Raw genomic sequence first — 19300 nt, 5'->3', positions numbered from 1 at the left:
CTTCTAATTCCCGTGAAATGCTCTTATCGCAGACTTCAGCAAATGCTCTGTATGTCAGCAAATGACATAGCCACCTTTTGCCTTCAGCGTTTCACTTTAAGTTATTTAAAGCACCCTTTTAAAATGTGTGTTATTTAAGCATCACATTTATTCGTGTGTGCATGTGCACGTATCGATGATATGCATGGGGGAGGTCAGAGGGCAACTTGCAGGAGGTGGCTTTCTCCTTCCGCCACATGGCACCTGGGCATTGGGCTCAGCTCATCCCGCTTGGAATCAAGTAACTTTCCCTGCTGGGCCATCTTGCTGACCCTTAAAACACATTTAAAATGGAATAAGTGATTTATTAAATAGCTTAAGCTTATTGTCCTATTGATATCTTCCAAACAACTAATCTCCCATTTCAGCGACTCTGAATTCTCCAGTCGGTGGGATTATAAGTCTGAATCTTAATACATTTTTAGTGACATCTATCTTCTTGGTAAATTCTGTCAAGAATTTCAAGTCAGAAAACACTTTGTTCTTGGAGAGAGACAGAGGGGGAGAGGAGGAGGGAGGGGAGGGGGAGGGGGAGGGAAGATTAGATTGAGGTATACAGATATAAAAAAAGGGGGGGCTAGGGTATAGTGCTAGAATGCTTACCTAATCTGTTCAAGACCCCAAATTCAATGTATGTTACTATTACACAGAAGTGAACAAGGGGGGCTTAGCTAATACTCTGAGACATGAAAGTAGGCTTAAACAAAGGGGAAACTCGACAGGTCAAACATGGGGAAGACTGTGTTCTGGGCAGAAGTATCAAGTCATAGCTACTTCTGAGTCCCTTAGGAGTCCCAGAGTTATCTTCCCTTAAATTTGTAATCCCTTCACACCATATGCCTTTCTAGAAAGCTGACCTGTGTCAGCTACCAAATACTTTGTTAATTGGGTACATAAGTAATGCACAGCTCTTAAACAGTGGTCCTGAGGCTTTGAGAGGCTATACCACTCCGTGGCTCTTGCTTTGCTCTTGGCACTTTTCCTGTGGTATCGCCCATTCTCCCTAGTAGTTCTGCAGTAATGCCGAGTCAGCGTTCCGAGGAGAGGCTAAGGCCTTACTACAGGGAGTTTAAGTCAGTGGCCAGAGCCACGCAGTGGGAACCAGCACTGCTGGGTTTTAACCCGGACAGTCTGGCTCCAGAGTCTCAGTCAACCACAGGAGTAGAACATCTTCAGCAATTTTCACCTCTCTGAGGATAGGAGCAGCTCGAGAGAGGTCATAACTAAAGATTAATGTGACTGTGATAAGCTGCCTTGTGTGTATGTCTCAGGGGAAGCTGCTGATGAGAATTCGGAGGTCACCTTCATTAAAAAGATGAGCTGTACCAATGCCAACCTGGTGAAAGGGAAGCAGTATTTAATCATGGGCAAAGAGGTTCTGCAGATCAAACACAATTTCAGTTTCAAGTAAGTCACCAGCATTAACTGCCTCTCTGGCTTCACTGTCCTTTAATACATTCGCGTTCCATTGGTACCTTAATTTCGACCAGCAAGTGAATCATTAGAATTGGCTACCATCACTGTACCTAAAGCCTTGGCTGAGGGATCAACCAACCAAGAGCCTGATGGAAATTGAGAATACATGTCTACATCCACCAGCCTGCACCCTCATATGCAAAGAATTCTAAGTGTAAATAGGATGTTTAAATATGCACCTTATTATCTGTAAAGAGCTGGCCTTCTGAGCTGAGATGACAGCTTCATCAGTAAAGTCCTTGCTGGGCAAGCATGAAGAACTGGCGTCAGTGACCAGAAGAACTATATCAAAACAAAAAAAACAAAAACAAAAGCAGGCATTGGGTCTGGAAAGATGGCTCTGTGATTGAAAGCACAGGCTGCTCTTCCAAAGACTCCAGGTTCGACTCCCAGCACCCATATGATGGCTTACAATAACCTGGAACTCCAATTCCAGGGGATTGTATTCTCTCTTCTGGGCTCCGTAGGCACCAGACATCATGTGTGGCGCACAAACATACAGGCAGACAAAACAGCCACACACATTAAATACATAATAAATAATCAGCTTTTTTAAAAAAGACAAACACACACTAAGTGGTGCACACTTTTGGTCTCAGCGCTGGAGAGACAGACAGGTGGATGGATCCCTGGGGCTCACATGTCAGGCCGTCTCACCTGCTGGCAAGTTCTAGGCCATTAAGAGGCTTTGTCTCAAAAAAAAAAATGTAGACAGTGCATGAGGAAGAACACCCAAGGTTGACCTCTGGCTTCCATTAAGTATGGAACATTGCTGCACCATTACCAATACCAACACTGTTTCCATTTTGCCTTGCTAGGTATATATACCCTCTAGATTCCTCCACCTGGATTGAATATTGGCCCACAGACACAACGTGTCCATCCTGTCAAGCATTTGTAGAGAATTTGAATAACTTTGCTGAAGACCTCTTTTTAAACAGCTGTGAATGAAAAGTTCTGCTGCACGAAGATTCCTCCTGCGGCGGGGGGATTGCTCCTCCTCTGGCTTGGAAACCTAGCCTAGAATCAGATACACTTTCTTTAGAGTAAAGCACAAGCTGATGAGTTACGACTTTGTGAAATGGATAGCCTTGAGGGGAGGCGAAAACAGGTCCCCCAAGGCTATCAGATGTCAGTGCCAATAGACTGAAACAAGTCTGTAAAGTTAGCAGTCAGGGGTGTTGGTTGGGGCCGGAAGAAGAGACCCACTGAAACTGTAGCCCCTTATCAAAACATATCCTTGCTTGAAAGAAAAATACCAAGGACAGAAAATGCCATAAAATCTTGACTTTGCACTCAACTGTGTTGAAAATGGTGTTATTTTATGCTGGCTCAGCCTCAGGCACACCCAGGGGATGGGAGAGATCTGTCAGTAGAGGACCTTGACCCGGGAAGGCCACCCCCAGCCTGGCCTCCTGAGCAGGCAGGGGAGTTGCTCTGCACTCTTGCTTTCTCTGTGCCCCTGACAGGAAAGCCTTTTGCTCTCCCAGCTGCCTCTCCCTCTCAGTATCCATTTCCCCTGGAACTTACTCTTGCCAGTAATTGCTCTACCAGAAGACAAAGCCCCGTGCAAAAGCCCCGGGAAAGGAAACCAAGACTCTGGAGACTGTCATTCTGGCCCGGACCTAGTCTCTCTTGGATCCTCAGTCTGTGCTGTACACAAATGACTTACACAGAGGTTAGATTTCAAGTGACATCATGTGTCGCACTTCAGGTCTCAGGAGTTCACGTAGAGATCCCCACTCAGTGGCTCCAGAGTCTCCCAAAGTACAGGGATGCTCATAATCACCATTTTAGAGTTGCCAAAATGGAGGCTCCAAAACATACAGCAAACCCCCGGGGTATCCCAGGTCCACACTCCTGCCCAGCCCTCTACTAGATTTTTCAGATGAAAGCCAATGTAACCAGAGTTTCTTAAAGCATAGGCTAACTGAATTAACATAAGAAACGTGTAAATAGGTCGCTGACTAGGCAACAAGGACAAAAGGAATCTACCCTTCACCACATCGAGACTAGCAAGGCAGCGTGTCTCATTATTGGCAGAGACTTTTCTACTTCCAGGAACTTCTGTGTCACTGCCCACAGTGCGCATGCAACCACGATGCCAAGCAAGAGTGGAAGGGCTCCAGCTAATTGTGCCTGCGCCTGGCCCCTGCCTCTCCTTGCTGAGGGTAGCGGGGGCCCTGCTTCCATGGCACAGGCCTCCAGGCTATTAGGCTTCTGTCCCCAACTGTGGTGGCAAATAGGCCAGACCACAGTCACCAGATGAAGCCATAAATGCAGCTGAACTGTTGATAGCGTGTGTCATCTCCTCCTCTACCCGACACCTTCTGAGCATGCTTCCTTTAGTCACGTTTTGTGACACCCCAGACTGAGCCAAATCCTGACTCAGCCTGCACTCCTCCTCCGAGACTCTTGCACACCTGCCATCGTTTAATCTTATAGAATTGTGTAGCGTGTGGCAGCCTGAATCCATTATGAGCTCCACATGGGCAAGTGTGCTGGTTCAGCTGGTACAAAGGAATAGTCCTCTGAGGGGGGAGTGCGGATGATTATAAGAAAGATGGAAAATATATATATATAAGAGAAAGATGGAAAAGAAGACTCAGAGACAAAGTTTAGACATCGGAAGGGCTGTCTGGTCAGCACTGCGGCAGCCTCCACTTTAATTCTCTTAGGCTTTATATATTTTACAGCATTGTGGGAAACAAAGCCACAAGCTAACAGAAACAATTCGCTTAAACGTACAGAAAATATCCGTTCCCGCCCCAAAGGCCTCTGCTTTTCCACCAAGGTTAATGGAATCTTCAGCCCCTAGCCTTGCACCTCAGGTGTACCTCTCACGGTTCCATTGCCTCAGCAGGCCGGGAAATCTGCCGACAGGTGACAGGTCCCGACCTGCCTTGACTCTGCCTGCCAAGCAGACTTTTACTTTCTATTTTTTCCCTCTGCTTCAGAGAAGCAGCGAAATGGCTCCCAACAGGTAAGGTCTGAGAGCATTCTCTTCACCTTATTTTCCAGTGTCTGTCACGATGCCAAGAACTTGACAGGGATCCAGGAAGCTCTTGCTTGTGGGCTACCCTACCAACAGATGTTGAAGAATATCAAGATCCAAGTCCTAGACTCAGCTTGGCCCCTAACTGGTAGATTTAGCTCCCTAAATCCCTCTGATAGTCTGAGAAAACAAGGGGCCTAGATGTTTCTCTCTACAGTGCTAAAATTATCTAATACTCTCATGGTGAGAAACAGGAAACAGAAACAAAGGCAGGCATGCATGCAGCAGTGGGGTCTATAAATGTAAAGAGAGCTGAGGATGCCATCCATAGCTTCTGAGGGAAGGGTGCAGGACCTAGCGAGGTGAGGGGGCATGAGGGCCTTCAAAGCAGAAGCGAGACACATAAGCAAGTCACCCCAGAGGTTAGCCAGAACGGCAACAGTTTCCATAGAGGAGCGCTCTGAAGCGAATGCCGAGAAACACAGAAGCAGTTCGTCCAAGTCCTGGTTTAAAATCTTCTTTTATCATAAGTGTGTCCAAAAGTAACTCTGAGGAAAAGTCTAGATTTTTCTTAAGGAAAAGCTAACCTGACACATAAATAATTGAGATTTAAGAAGTTCATCTTCTGGTGGGCAGATGGCAGAGTCAGGAAAACTTAATTCCCAGACTCTATAAAGTGTGGGGAGTGGTGACATATACTTGTAACCCCGTTGCTGGGCAGGTGGGGACAGGTGGGTTAAAAGAGCTCTCTGACCAACCATCCTTGTTTTGGTGAGTCTCAGACCATGTCGAAGAAGGAGAAGGAGGAAGAAGAGAAGAAGGTAGAGGAGGAAGAGGGACAGAAGGGCTGGGTTTTTTTTTTAAAGATTTATATATTTATTATATATAAGTACACTGTAGTTGTCTTCAGACATTCCAGAAGAGGGAGTCAGATCTCGTTACAGATGGTTGTGAGCCACCATGTGGTTGCTGGGATTTGAACTCAGGACTTTTGCAAGAGCAGTCGGTGCTCTTACTCACTGAGCCATCTCACCAGCCCAGGGCTGGTTTTAATAAGCATATTGCTTGATCATCTTTGTTGCGGCCTGGAATGAAGCTTCTGTAAACACGGCAGGCGACCCAGGTCATGTGGCCTCTGTAGCAGCTAGCTGCTCTGCAACCACGTAGTCCAAACACAGCGGGGGACAACACATAGGGAGCTCAGTGGATTTGACCCTTGGGCAGCAGCATAGCCCCCCTTGACCATGACCATCAGCAGGAGGCAGACTATGTGAAGCAGAAGCTAGTCGGTGAGCAGATGTGCCGAGAAAGCTCATGTCTCAGAAACCAGCAGAAAGATCATGCAGACTCAGGATGGAAAAAGCCAACAGAGGCATGCAAGGAATGGGATTGTCTAGAACAAGAGAAACTGAGCAGACGAGGGGTGGATAAGGTACTGTCCCTCAGTGGGAGGAATCCACTGGAGTTTCTTGACATGAATTTAAAGAGAGACTGGTCAGCCTGTGTTCTGGGATGTTTCAAGCCACTTTCAGAATCTAAAGCTACAGACCATGTAGTCAGTTCAACCAGGAACAGTTGTACTTGGATAGAATCTGTTGACTTTGCTGAGGAAGAACACATCGTGGGGTGGGTATTAGCAAAGACTTATGGGACTTGGGCTGTGGTAGGGGGCCATTCTAGGGAGCAGAGCTCCTCTCTAGGCTGAATGCAGGAGCAATCCTATAATAGGCATCTTGACTCTCTTCTAGTTGGAAAAAAAAAAGATGCCTCTGGCTCTCATATTAGCCAGAAGAAGGGGATGTGGTCGTCTTGTGGTTTAAACAATGTTCTTGTTTTTTATTCTCTGCTCAAACAGGATAATAGAGGCACTCTTTTCTTTTTTTTTTTTCTTCGTGTGTTTTGTCTGGCCTTGGCCACAGTACACAAAGAACACTGTAGACTGACCTCACCCACCAGGCCAGCTCATACAGACACCAAGGCCAATGTCCATGTCAGGGGCCGCTCCCCTCTCTCACACACAGGCATACCATTTCAGAGGTGCCCCCTGAGAGGCCATGCAGAGACCTCTCAGAAGTGAAAATCCCTGCCTGGAGAGATAACTATTTATCAGCCAAATCTGAAGGTTCCTGAAGACACAAGACAAGTCTGGGTTAAGTGTCTATGGACTTTTCCTACACCTGAGACTGGTTCTATAGAGTTAGTGAGACAAGAATACCAGTGACATGATCTTTAACTTTTATTGGGAGATTGAGCTGTATCTTTACAGAGCTAAAGAGACGATTCAACTGATAATATTCTTGACTTGCAAGCATGAAAACCTGAGTTTGATCCTCTAAACATACATTAAACAAAACAGGCTAGCTAGTGCATTGTGTTTTATTAAAAAAAACAAAAACAAAAAAAAAAAAACCAGGATATGTTTTGTAGAGCACAGTATGATGAGATGGGAGGGGTGCCTCAGCAGGCCCGTGCTGAGGTGTCCCTCGCCCTGAGGTACCAGCCATACAATGGGTCTAGTATAGAATAGTTTATATGGGGACATGGGAAGAAGAGTTGAGAAGGGAGAAGAGAGAGAGAGAGAGAGAGAGAGAGAGAGAGAGGAAGAAGAAAGAAGAGGAGGAGCAAGAGGAGGAAGAAGAAGGAGGAAGAAGAGGAGGAGGAGCAAAAGGAGGAGAAAGAGGAGGAGGAAGCAGAGGAAGAGGCCTGCCAGGAACACATGAGGTGAGAGGGGGAGGGGGAAGAGGTACAAAAGGGGTTGGGGAGAGAAAAGAGCCAGAGAGTCAGAGAAGGGCAGAGAGAGAGAGGAGGAGCCAAACAGCCCCTCTTATAGCAAGCCAGGCCTACCTGGTTATTGCCAGGTAACTGTTGGGTGGAGCCTAGAAGAAAAGCCAACATAGTGCATGCTTACAATCACAATGGTGTCCAAACAGGCAGATCGTGGAGGGCTCAACATGTCATCGTCAGCCTAGGCAACTTGGTGAGTTTCCTCCCAGTGAGAAGCCATGTCTTGTGGCCTCCTCACACAGACACTCACATGTATATATGCATGCGTGTACACAAACACACATATATAATTAAATAAAATGAATAAAGTTTTCACCGGGCCAGGACAGAAGTCCAAGGCCTCTGACTGGACCCACTGTTCTTTCAACCACAAAGATAAGCAGAAAGGATGGAGCAATCAAACCTCCCTGGGTAAAAGCATAGCCTTCCAGCCAGCACTGTTCAAAGATAACACAGAACTCTGTAGGAGGAACTGAGCTCTGAGCACTGGGGATAGCCAAGCAAAATCTGATACCATGTTCCAAGAATATTGCATGGGCAGGAAGAAGCAGGCCTTGGTGATGGCACAACATCCTTGTATCTGTGAGGCAAAACATCAATAAAGAGCATTTTACCTCCTTGGGTCTCAGGTCTCACATCTGACAACTAGAAGAGCTAATAATTCCCAAGTCGGAGGATTTTGGTAAAACTTGAATGAGAACACAGGAAACTTATAAAATGGCAGGCACAGTCAGAGTTAGGGTTAGTGTTGCTTGTCAATCCAATAGACATCTGGAATCACCTGCACAACTCTAAACACACCTTGAGGCATCCCATGGGATGGAGTCCTGACCTGAATAAAAAGGGAAAGGTGAGCTAAGCATCCATCTATCTGCGTGCTGACTACGGGTGGACCAGCTGCATCAGCTCCTGCCATGTCTCCTTCACAGCTATGGGCTGTGCCATCAAACCGTGAGTTGTACTACATCCCTCCATGAAGTGACTTTTGTCAGGTAGGTTTTCACAGCAGTAAAAAAAAGTAACCAGTGCACACATGCCTCACTAATACCACAGGTGATAACATTAATAGCCTGGCGGTGGTGGCACATGCCTTTAATCCCAGCACTTGGAAAGCAGAGACAGGCAGATTTCTGAGTTCGAGGCCAATCTGGTCTACAGAGTGAGTTCCAGGACAGCCAGGGCTACACAGAGAAACCCTGTCTTGGAAAAAAAAAAATTAGAAACTGTTAACAGTCCAGATTTCCCCCAGAAGTCACGTGATCAGGACCTCCTCGCTTCACAGGTAGAACAAGGAACCCAGGACTCCACAACAGTTAGTTAGAATCAGAGCACCAGGCTCTACAGGCCTCTGTTGCTGGCCTGAGCCACTCCCGCCAGCTCCAGAAATGGCACCAGAGAAAGGAGGTGTTACCCTGCGGAAATGATAAGAAGAAGTGAGATACTGAACCATGAGTCAGAAGCGCTTTCCCCAAAAGCCCAGTACAAAGGAAACCCATCTCTACTGCTGTGTAACTTCTGCTTATATGTGGGGAACTGCCCAGCCTGTGAACCTGGGAAAGTTCTAGAACCTCACCCAGAAATCAAAAGTGACATTCTTAGCCCTGAGGGCTGCAAAGATTACATGCTGCTATGTGCCAGCTAGGTGGCAAGGGCCATCACTGGCTGCGAGATTCACCTCCTCTCTGTGCCTCCCTTCTCTTGGCAAAGAAGTGATCGCTCTCACCAGGCACGGCTTACAGATGTGTTGCAAGGATGAAGCAGATCAAAGAGATGGCTCAGCAAGTAGGAGCACTGGCTGCTCTTGCAAAGGAACTACATGGTGGCTCACAACCATCTGTAACTCCAGTTCCAAGGGATCTGATGCCCTTTCCTAGTCTCCATGGACAATAGTCATGCACATGGAACATGCACATACATGCTGACAAAACACTTATACACATTAAATAAATAAATAAGCCTTCTTTTAAAAAAGAAAGTGTGGAAAGCATTTCAACTTCAAATACAGGCAGGCTCACACTCTTAGTTTCTTTGCAAATTGCTAAAGCAAAATAATCCGATCAAATCATCTTGAGGGAGGAGAGGCATAGCCTGGCTTATAGTTCCAATGGGGTACAGTCCATCACTGTGGGGAGAGCAAGCGGGAGTGTGAGGTGCGCTGGTCACGCTGTGTGGGCAGTAAGGAAGTGGAGAGAGAACAGGAAGTGGGACTGAGCTACCAAACCTCAAGGCCCGCCCCCAGTCATATACTTCTTCCTGTGAGACTCCATTTCTTAAAGATACCATAAATTTCCCAAACAGCATTGCCTGGGAACCACAAATACACAGAGACCTGAGTCTATGGGGGAACTCTTCACCTTCAAACCACAAGGGACAGCATTAACCCCCACGGTAGCTTTGTGCTGAGATATCACAGAGACTTCGTACTATGCTTTTAAAAAAACTTTATAGGGCTAGAGAGATGGTATCTTTGTTAGGGTTTTTAATTGCTGTGAAGAGACACACATGGCCACAGCAACTCTAGAGGGAAGTATTTAATGGGGCTGACTTAGAGTTCAGAGGTTTGTTGTGATGGTGGGAAACAAGGCAGCATGCAGACAGGCAAGGTGCTGGAGAGGTAGATGAGAGTTCTATACCTGGATCCTCGGGCAGCCAAAAGAGAGAGTGGGAGAGGGGGAGGGGGAGGGGGAGGGGGAAGAGGAGAAACATGAGCTTATGGGGGCCATTTTCATTCAAACCACCACAGACGGCTCAGTGGCACTTGCCACACAACCATAAGAACCTGAATTTAGATCCCCCAAAACCACACAAAAGCCAGGCAGACATGGTGGCCATCTGTAATCCTAGTACCCAGGAGACAGAGACAGGGAATTTCCAGGGTAAGATAGTTAATGATACTTGTTAGGAATTGAAGTTTGAGTTCAGTTGAGAGACTCTGCCTCAATAAATAAAATGGAAAACCACAGAGAAAGACACCCAGTGTCAACTTTCGACCTCCACAATCAGATACACACGTGGACATATCTACCCACAATAAACATGTGTAGTATACATACACTACACATAAAATAATGATTGGGAAAATGCACTATTTTAAAAATAATCTTCCCCACAACCAGCTTCCCTGTTAGCAACTATGTTCTTGGCTCAGTGCCCCTCAAAAACACATCCTCTGTCTGGCGGCATCCAGATCACCTAGGAGCCTCTTAGAAGTACAGAGTCTCAGTCCCTACATACAGTCACTGGAAACCTATATTTCAACAAGTTCCCAGCAGCATTATAGGGGAAATAAAGTGTAAGGAGTATTGTTGGTTCTGATTCTGTGGAGCCTGACAGGGCCACAACTTTTACATCTATATAGTGCCAAAGATGCATCATAGGCCATGCAAGACACTGGGCTATTGTGTTGATTAGTTTTCACTGTCAATGTGATACAATCTAGAATCACCTGGGAAGATAGACTCAGTCAAGGAATATCTAGATCAGGTTGGTCTGTGGGCATCTCTGGGTTGGGGGAATCCTCCTGATTGTTAACTGATATAGGAAGATCGAGCCCATTGTGGGCGGCACCATCCCCTAGGCAGAGTCCCAGAACTATGTAAGAGTGATTGACACTAGCTGAGCACAAACAGAAACAAGCAAGCATTCGTTTGCCTCGACTCTTGGCTGTGTGTGTGATACTTTAACTTTCTGCCTTGACTTCCTTGCAATTAAGGCTGTAACCTGGAACTGTCGACTAAATAAGCCCCTTCCTCCAAGTAACTTGTTCTCGAGGTAGCATAGCAAAGCCACAGAAATGAAAGTCAAGTAGCTTTCAGACAGCAATTGACACTGAAGACACAGCAGATGCAATTAAGTAATTCTTGGCAGCCAGAGTACAGGGGAACTGCATGGTGTCCTACACAGAAATCCATACCAGTGAGGGACATGGGAGAGAGTGCACACGCCATGTGGACTCACAATGGTTACAGAGACACTCGCCTAGAATATATCAGTGCAGAGGGAGAGTGCCTCTCGTGAAGCCTCCTTGGCTTGAGACTGTGACTATCAGAAAGGAGCAGGACCATGTTCTACAAACACTGGGTAGGAAGATCCAGGAAACATTGAAGAAAGGCGAGAGAAGAAAGGCCTGGGTGAGAGGCAGGCATAGGTCTCCACGGACAGCTGGTGCAGCAGACCTGTTTGCACTGAAGGGTTCAGAGGTTTAAGGGAGTGCCCACCCAAGGTGGAGGCAGGAATCTCATTGCTGTTTAGATCCAAGCATACCACATCATAATTAAGCCCACCTCCACAGCCATCTATCCACCACCCAAGGCTCTTAAACCCCCACATCTTACAGAGGACACTGCGTAAAACATCCACCCGTATTAACTGATGTCTGATTAGCATGCTTGCTCAACCTGTGCAGAGCATGCTCACCTCAGCCACTTGGTGAGAAGCGAGGCATCGCTATCTTGGTAAAAGCTTGAGGGAGCCGAGACTCACAGTCGCATACCTAGAGAGCATCACAGGAGGCTCTGGTCCAGCTCTTCCCTGGACGTCTTCTCGGACAACCCCACAGGGGTTGCCTTCTTTCTCTTTTACAGATGATGAGAGAAGCCCCAGGGAGAGGAAAATGATTTGCTCAATGCCACCCTCAAGGCTGAAACCCAGGCCTTTTTAACTCCATATCCCGCTGGCCACAGATGGTCTTGAAAGAAGAACATAGAGGTAGGTACCCCAGATGAGGCCCAGCACCCTAGTAATATGGCCTGTGGAGAGGTAGAAAAGGGACAAGTCCTAAAGTAAGCCCTTCAGTTATTCCTCCTGGTAACAGCTTCTCAGGGGCTTGGCTAGCCTGGTTCCAGCCAAGGCCCTTGCGAGCGCCTGCATGGCTGGCCTACTGTCCTAGTTTGCCTTCTGTGGCTACCAGGGGTCGGGGGAGGAACGAGGTTTATTTGGCTTAGACGCTCCAGCATAGTTGGAGCAGGAACCCAAGCAAAAGCAGAGGCGGAAACATGGAGGAGTGCTGCTTACTGGTTTGCTCCCTGTGGCTTGTTCAGCCTGCTTTCTTACACAACCCAAGACCACCTGCCTAGGGGTAGCACCGCCCACAGTGGACTGGGCCCTCCTATATTAATCATTAATAAGTAAAGGCCCCACAAGCCAATCTGATGGGGAAACCTGAGCTCCCCTCTTCACGCGTGATTGTAGTTTGTGTCAAGTTGACCAGACATAAACTAACCAGTGTATCACTCATGGCCATCCAGGACTCGGCCACTCCATTGTGGCCACAATGTGTGCACTCCTTACCTGCATTTCTACCTGATACCCGAGTTCAGAATTTTTACTTTCCTTTAAGCAGCTTGTCCTGCCCCTGTGGTTTATCACTCCCTGTAAGCTTTTTCAAGATGGGGTCTTGCTCTGTCCTAAGCACGGGATCTGGAGCCGGGCAGGTATGAATTATAGTCTGTGCTGCAGCAGAGCACCGGGTCAGAAGTTGGTTGTCTTAGAACTTCCAACCCAGGCGTGAGGATAAAAGGGAGCCCCTCACCCTGAGGACAGCTGGGTCCCCAGAAGGAGGAAGCCGGAAGCCTGATGCAGCCGAGTTTTGTGCTGACGGTTAAGTGTCTCTGACTGAGGCAAGCACACACTCTTAGCTGCAAGGCAGAAAGCAAACACCCGCAACTGGAAGCACTAACTAGAAGAGATTCATTTCAGAGTGTAACAAATGTGGTACCTGAATGCAGCAGACAAAACTCACTACATACACTCAGGAATCACATTCTCTCCTTACCACCTGCAAGAGCTTATCCAGGAGCAAAGAAAATGGAGTCCTGTCTCTGCCTTCCACTGAAGCCTTAAACACCTATGCCAACCTTGATCAGCCTTGAGAGGTAGGAGGTCCTAGAGGTCACACCGCCAGCAAATGACATTCAGTATTCAGTCCCGCCCGTACAAAAGAAAGATTCCAAACTTGAGTTAAGATGCAGACATTTTACCCATGCTGGCAGGGCCCACCACAGGTGGATTCCTATAGCTGGAGGTTTGATTGCAGTGGCTGTTTTTGCTCTCAAGACCTCCCTCCTCTGTTTTCTAGCTATGGCGTCTCTGCTGACAATTGTGGTGATAAATCTTAAATGTGTGGTGTGCTATTTACTATCCCAGTGTCTTCTGACTGAGCTCCAGTGGCACTGAGTGTATTCACATCTTCCGCTGCCCTGCCTGGGCAGAGATGGGTAGGGAGGAGACATGGAGGCAAGCGACAGAAGAACTCTCACCTGATCAGAGCTTTGTAAGATGGCTCCCAAGGGCTTTGGCTCTGTGTGCACTTGTGGGTGGGGCTCCAGACATCTCCTTAGAGCAGTCTCTACAACTCCTTGTCCTTGTTTGATGCTGCCCTATAGCAGCAGCACATTGCTAACTTCTGCAGCTGTCTGAATCCAGCAGGACCCGCTGCTCTCTGATCCCTCCCCATTCTGTGACTTGTCCCCTCCACCGCATGTGAGATAGGCCTAGAAGGACTTCACATCTCCTTTGTGTACGGCCGTCATCTTGTACACAAGAACAGGAGGAGCTCAGGCTGATGAGAGCAGAGCCATTTTCCCTCTGCCTTGCTTGTCTAAGTGGTTGCCCACCTCCAGGCTTTCCATTCTATGAGACAGTGTTTGTGCGGTCTCTGCTCCTCAAACCACCATGCCATGGACTAACTCTGAATCAACTCCAGAAAGCTTCCCTTTCTTGACTTGAGAAGTGGAAAAGCTCATTTATCTCTTGCTTTCTTTAGCAAACTCCCATTCAACCCCAGTCTTTAACAGTTCTTACTGGGACAGTATACAAAAGCCATATAAAGTGTACACATCACATGCACACTGTGATGCCTGTATGGGGGAGATCAAAGTTGAACCTGCTAGTTTCCCAGGATGTTCCACCCACAACAGGGCCTGTGAGAGAAGAGCGAGGCAGAGTAGACTTGCTGGACTCTGGAGAGAAGGCTCCACAGAGGTGACCTCTGAGAAGGGTTTTAAAGAGTGACCAGGATTGGGCTGAGAAGGCTCTGTTAGTAAAATGCTTGCCGTGTCAGCATGAAGAACTGAGTCCAATCTCCAGAACTGGCTGTGGTGATGTGTGTGTGTGTGATCCCAGCTCTAGAAAGGAAGAGGTAAGAGACCTGATCCCTGGAGCTAGCTGGCCAGCTAGCCTTGTCTCAAAACACAAGGTACACGGCTGCTGAGAAGCAACACCCAAAGTTGACCTCTGACCTGACATGCTTAAAGAAAAACAATTAATGATTCAGTCGATTAAAAATAATGGCCAGGATTTGGATTTCAGACAGGAGTCATAAAAGGAGATGAGGACAGGCAGTCCTTTGTGTAAATGAGGCCGAGTGGGAAGGGAAGCCAGGTGGGACCAAAAGCCAGGGGAAGAGTCTCGTGATGCTGAAATACGTTCTGCATTTCTTTGCACCATTAACCAGAACCCTTTAAAATGAAACGCAAACCCATCGCCTTCCAGGACCTGCTCTCTTTTCAGGACAGCTGCAAAGCAGAACCGAGTATCTAGAGAGGCACCTGGTCCTGAACTCACTGCTCTGGCTCTGGGTCCCTACTCCCCACTGAAGCCCAGGGCTCCAAGAGCCCCATCAGGGCTGGGAACAGCACCCTAGGAAGAGTCACAAGCAAGGACTTTCATCCCAGAGCTGGAGCACTGTGCTGTGTCTTGTCTCAGCCTCTGCTCTGGGCCAAATGGGGAAATCCAAGAGTCTCTGAAGACGAGAGGACAGCGGGTTGGATTCAAAACCCAAGACAATTCTCCCTTCTCTTCCTTACGTGAGACTTCTGTGTCTTAATATTTAAATAGAGAACAAAACTAGGCACCTCAAGAGGCGTAGGTAAATGGCAGAGATTTCGCAGGTTTAACTATCTGTGGACAGGTGCTCAAAAACAACCCTCCCACCCCTCTCTCAACACCTCTCTGTGTCTTAGCTTCCCACCTGTTAAATGTGATGGGCACTGAAGAGTAAGGCTGAGTTAGGTGATGTCCCTACTCCTGTCACTGGTCCCACTCAAGGGCCCTAAGTAGAGTCCAGTACCTTTAGTTGGAACTCAGAATTACTTTTCTCTTTTATTTTCAATAATGAAAACACACACAAGTCCACCCACTGGTAGCACACACATTAGCACATACTTAGGATGAGCACACACATCCCAGCATCACCCTCCCCCTCCCATCCCCTTAGCCACCCTTGGTTTCCCTGTTTGATGACATATGAGAGAGACCACATCCCCTCTGCAAGTGCCCACTAGGTTGGGGGAACGGTGCCCAGCAGAGGGCGCTCCAAGTGTGACCTCCTGGCCGAAGTCCTGGAAAAAGGCAATAGGCCAAGGAAATTTCTAGTGGAAAAATTAAGGAAGGATTCCAGGTTTACGAAACCCAGACTTTGAAAAAACAAAAGTGCCGATTTGTCTCCTGGGTTAGGGAAAAAAGACCACAGCCGCAGTCAGATTTCCAGGAAACTCTCGGTGAAGACTAGATGAGGCTGGCACAGGGCAGGCAGAGAGACTGTGGGGTGGCCCAATCTAGACTCAGATGCCCTAGGAAGTGAGAGATGAGGGCAATGGCATGCATGATGGAGCGTGGGTATGCACATGCATCCATAACTGGTTATGTATGTTTATGTGTACCACGTCTGGATGCATATTTGTGTGCAGCTGTAAGTACAATCCCTCAAGTTGCATGTTGCATGATTTCTATGTTCTTTTTGCAGACATGATTTAAAAAGATACCATCGCTAACCTCATGGGGCTTAGCAAACTAACATGCAGTTTCATTTTGGGTGTCAGAGAGGCAGCTTGAGTGGTACTGACAGACACTGGATTTGTAGCCAGACAACCTGGCGTTCCAATCCAGCCGCCCACTCACTGGGTGACACCTGGCAGCTTCCTCAACATTTGCTCTTCTTGGAGGAGAAATCTAAGTATTAAGACCATGTCCTAAGAGAGAACATGCATGTGCCAATTTTCAGTGATGACCCTGGTCGTAAATCCACATCTGGATAAACACTAGAATGTGTCCAGCCTGCATGAGTGGCATCTCGTCAAATCCACACCTTTACTGACGATGTTTATGGGATGCCAGGTTCCACCAGAGGTCTCACCCAGTGGCCCACAGACAGGAAATGTGGACAATCTCATGTGGTTTGAGGGGCTTTTTGTTGCTGTTGGTTGGTTGGTTTTGACTTTTGTTCGTGGTGTGTTCTTAAAAATGATGGTATCACAGGAAAAAAAAAATCTAGATTTCCACTTTCCTTTGGAGGGTTCTGCAGCCATGAGCATGTGTGTGCCTGCATGCCACAGCTACTGCTCCTCAATAGACGTGTCCTTCCCAGGGGCACCCTAGCCTCTCTTGCCTGGTTGGTTTCCAGGGCAGTGCTTGGAGGGGATCCAAGGCAGCTCGGGGGTGCTTTGTGTAGACGTGTTCTCTGGGAAGGAGAAGGACAGGGCCAGGAGCTGATGCTAGAGAGCTGGCCTCCCCCATCCTCTCTGGTCCCAACGGAGGACAGAGAGTGCCTGACTGTCTTCTGTGGAAATCTGTGGCTACGAGCCAGACACTAGTTACAGAAAAGAGCTGGCAAAATGCTTGCCGTGGTCGCCTGAGGACCTGGGTTTGGCTCCCCAGGACCTACATAAGGAGCTGGGCACAGCAGCATGCACCTGTATTGCTGGCACCAAGGAGATCCCTGGGGCATGCTGGCCATGAAGCCAAATCACTGAGCTCCGGGTTCAGTGAGAGACCTTGTCTCAAAATAAATGAGGCAGAGGGTGATGATGGCCTCGCCCTAAAAACAGCCTCTGGCCTGCACAGGCTTGCACGCCCACACACATATGCACATGTATCCATACACACGTATGTATTCGTGTATTGCAAGAATAGGTCTGGAATATGGTAGACAATGACCTCCCCAGAAAGTATTTAGACATCTTTTTAAAAATGAGATCCTTAAATACATTTTGGAAGCCCACAGATGTGAAGCCCAGGAATGATGGTTTCCTGGTGTCACTGGGTCCTCTTAGGATGACAAATCTATTCTAACAAATATTAATTGGGCTCCCACTGCACTCAAGAGGTAGGGTAGGGCTTACAGGGGCCTTCAGAGTCATGTCTATTCTGCCCCTTGGCCCTTGGGGTCCTGTCTTGAAGAGAGATCGTCATCTGAGCAGAAAAATAAACAAAGCACCAAAAGTAGAAGGTATTACTGAGTAGTTCTAGAACAAAAGGCAGGGAGACAGAAGATGTATGTGGCCCTTGAACAGACGGTGCAAGCTGGGTTCTCTCTCTGGGCTCCCCATTCCCCTGTGTAAGGAAAGGAGGTCAAAAATGATGAGCAAGCAACAGCCCCCTTTCATAGCCCTCCTGGCCCCCCAGTATGGGATTCTTTGAGGAACAAAGGCTACTGCCCTGATTCTCAGTCTTATACTCCTACCCTGCATTCCTACTCCCAAGTCTTGGCTTGTGCTGGGAATTCGTCTAGCTTGAGCTGTAAGAGGAATCCATCAGAGGAGTGGTTACACATAGTTTCCCTCAAAAAAAAAAAATTAAATCCATAGTTCAAAAAAAACTAGGCCTTTAGTAGAACCTTTCAGCATTTTCTTACCGTGGTTCCTGGTGTCGCTGTAAGCTCAAATATGGAAAGCAACAGGTGGGCTGTACCCCTTCCCCAGCTTCAGGGTTTGAACAATAAAGGATGCGATGAGAAAATTCTCCCCCATTGCTACAGGGAAAGCAGGTGTCCGGTTTCTAAGAAACAGCCCTCCTCACACCTTGTGGGATGGCTATTCTTGATTGTCAAATAGATCACATCTAGAGCTAGCTAAAACCCTAAGCTGGCAGGCAACCTGAGAGGGATTTTTAGTTTATAGGATCATTTGAGGCTGAAAGACTCTCCTTAAATCCATATCTTTTTAGGTTAGAAAACACACCTTTAGTCTGGACCACACCTTCTACTGGCAGCCTGTATAAATGACATGGAAGAAAGAAGTTCACTCACCCGGTTCTTTCTCTCTCTCTCTCTCTCTCTCTCTCTCTCTCTCTCTCTCTCTCTCTCTCTGTGTGTGTGTGTGTGTGTGTGTGTGTGTGTGTGTGTGTGTGTGTGTGTGTTTCTTCTTATTCTTCCCCTTGCTGGTAAATCCATTCTGTCACTAGCATTAGAGCCCACTTCTTCAGTATCCTGGTATATACTGAAGGCTGAGACATCCAGCCTCATGAACTGAACAACTACTGGGTTCTTGAACTTTCCACTGGTGGACAGCCATTGTTGGACTAGCTGGTCTACAGCCTGTAAACCATTGTAATAAATCCCCTTTCTCTATATATAGATTTACTCTATAAGGTCTGTTGCTCTGGAGCAGTAGTTCTCAACCTTCCTAATGCTGTGACTCTTTAATACAGTCCCTCATGTTGTGGTGACTCCCAACCATAATATTATTTTCATTGCTATTCATAACTACAATTTGTCACTGTTATGAAATGTAACATAAATATCTGTGTTTTCTGAAGGTCTTAGACAACCCCTGAAAAAGGGTCATTCGACCCCGAAGCAGCAGCAATCCACAGGTCGAGAACCCTGGCCAGTACACCTCATTTTTCTCCCTGAGCCCGAGTCCTCAGGGTGATGCGCCAGAGGGCCATCAGACTGAATCCTGCTTCCACCAGACGCCAACTGCCACTGATTTCAGGCATAAGCCTTATTCTTCTGCACTAGCCAATAGCCAACAAAAGCATGGCTCACACAGTGTAGAGTAGTAATCTGGAGGCCCCTGCTGATGTTTCTGCTGTTGGGAAAGAGCCTTGATTTCCACAGTCCATAAAAGAAGGAGTTGATACAAAGCAAAAACAGTCACAGAGCACATGGCACATGGGCAGCCAGCGAAGGCAAAGAGGAGTGGGTTCGGGTTAAGGCCTTCCCCAGTGTGGGATCTCAGGGGTTGTTTTTATCTGTCAAGCTCTTCCCCTGGACCTTGCCACCTGTTA

The 19300-nt window shown here is 47.5% G+C and overlaps 1 protein-coding gene and 1 long non-coding RNA gene across 3 annotated transcripts in view; one reads left to right on the top strand and one right to left on the bottom strand.

Moving 5' to 3' along the window:
- Positions 1-2815, top strand: part of Hc (hemolytic complement) — an 85178-nt gene extending 82363 nt beyond the window's left edge. For both annotated transcript variants that reach the window (XM_017315669.2, NM_010406.3), the window contains 2 exons: positions 1311-1446; positions 2334-2815. In XM_017315669.2, coding sequence (XP_017171158.1) covers positions 1311-1446; positions 2334-2466 — 269 coding nt within the window. In that variant the 3' untranslated portion in view covers positions 2467-2815. The remainder of the gene's footprint in view (positions 1-1310; positions 1447-2333) is intronic.
- The window catches only part of Gm52552, a 33129-nt gene continuing 15549 nt past the window's right edge, over positions 1721-19300 (bottom strand). Inside the window, exon 3 of the long non-coding RNA XR_003954034.1 lies at positions 1721-1797. This is a non-coding gene — a long non-coding RNA (predicted gene, 52552). The remainder of the gene's footprint in view (positions 1798-19300) is intronic.

The sequence above is a fragment of the Mus musculus genome, chromosome 2, assembly GCF_000001635.26.
Source record: "Mus musculus strain C57BL/6J chromosome 2, GRCm38.p6 C57BL/6J".
NCBI lineage: Eukaryota > Metazoa > Chordata > Mammalia > Rodentia > Muridae > Mus > Mus musculus.
The sequence above is the reverse complement of the archived record's forward strand: the minus strand, read 5'-3'. Positions and strand labels throughout refer to the sequence as shown.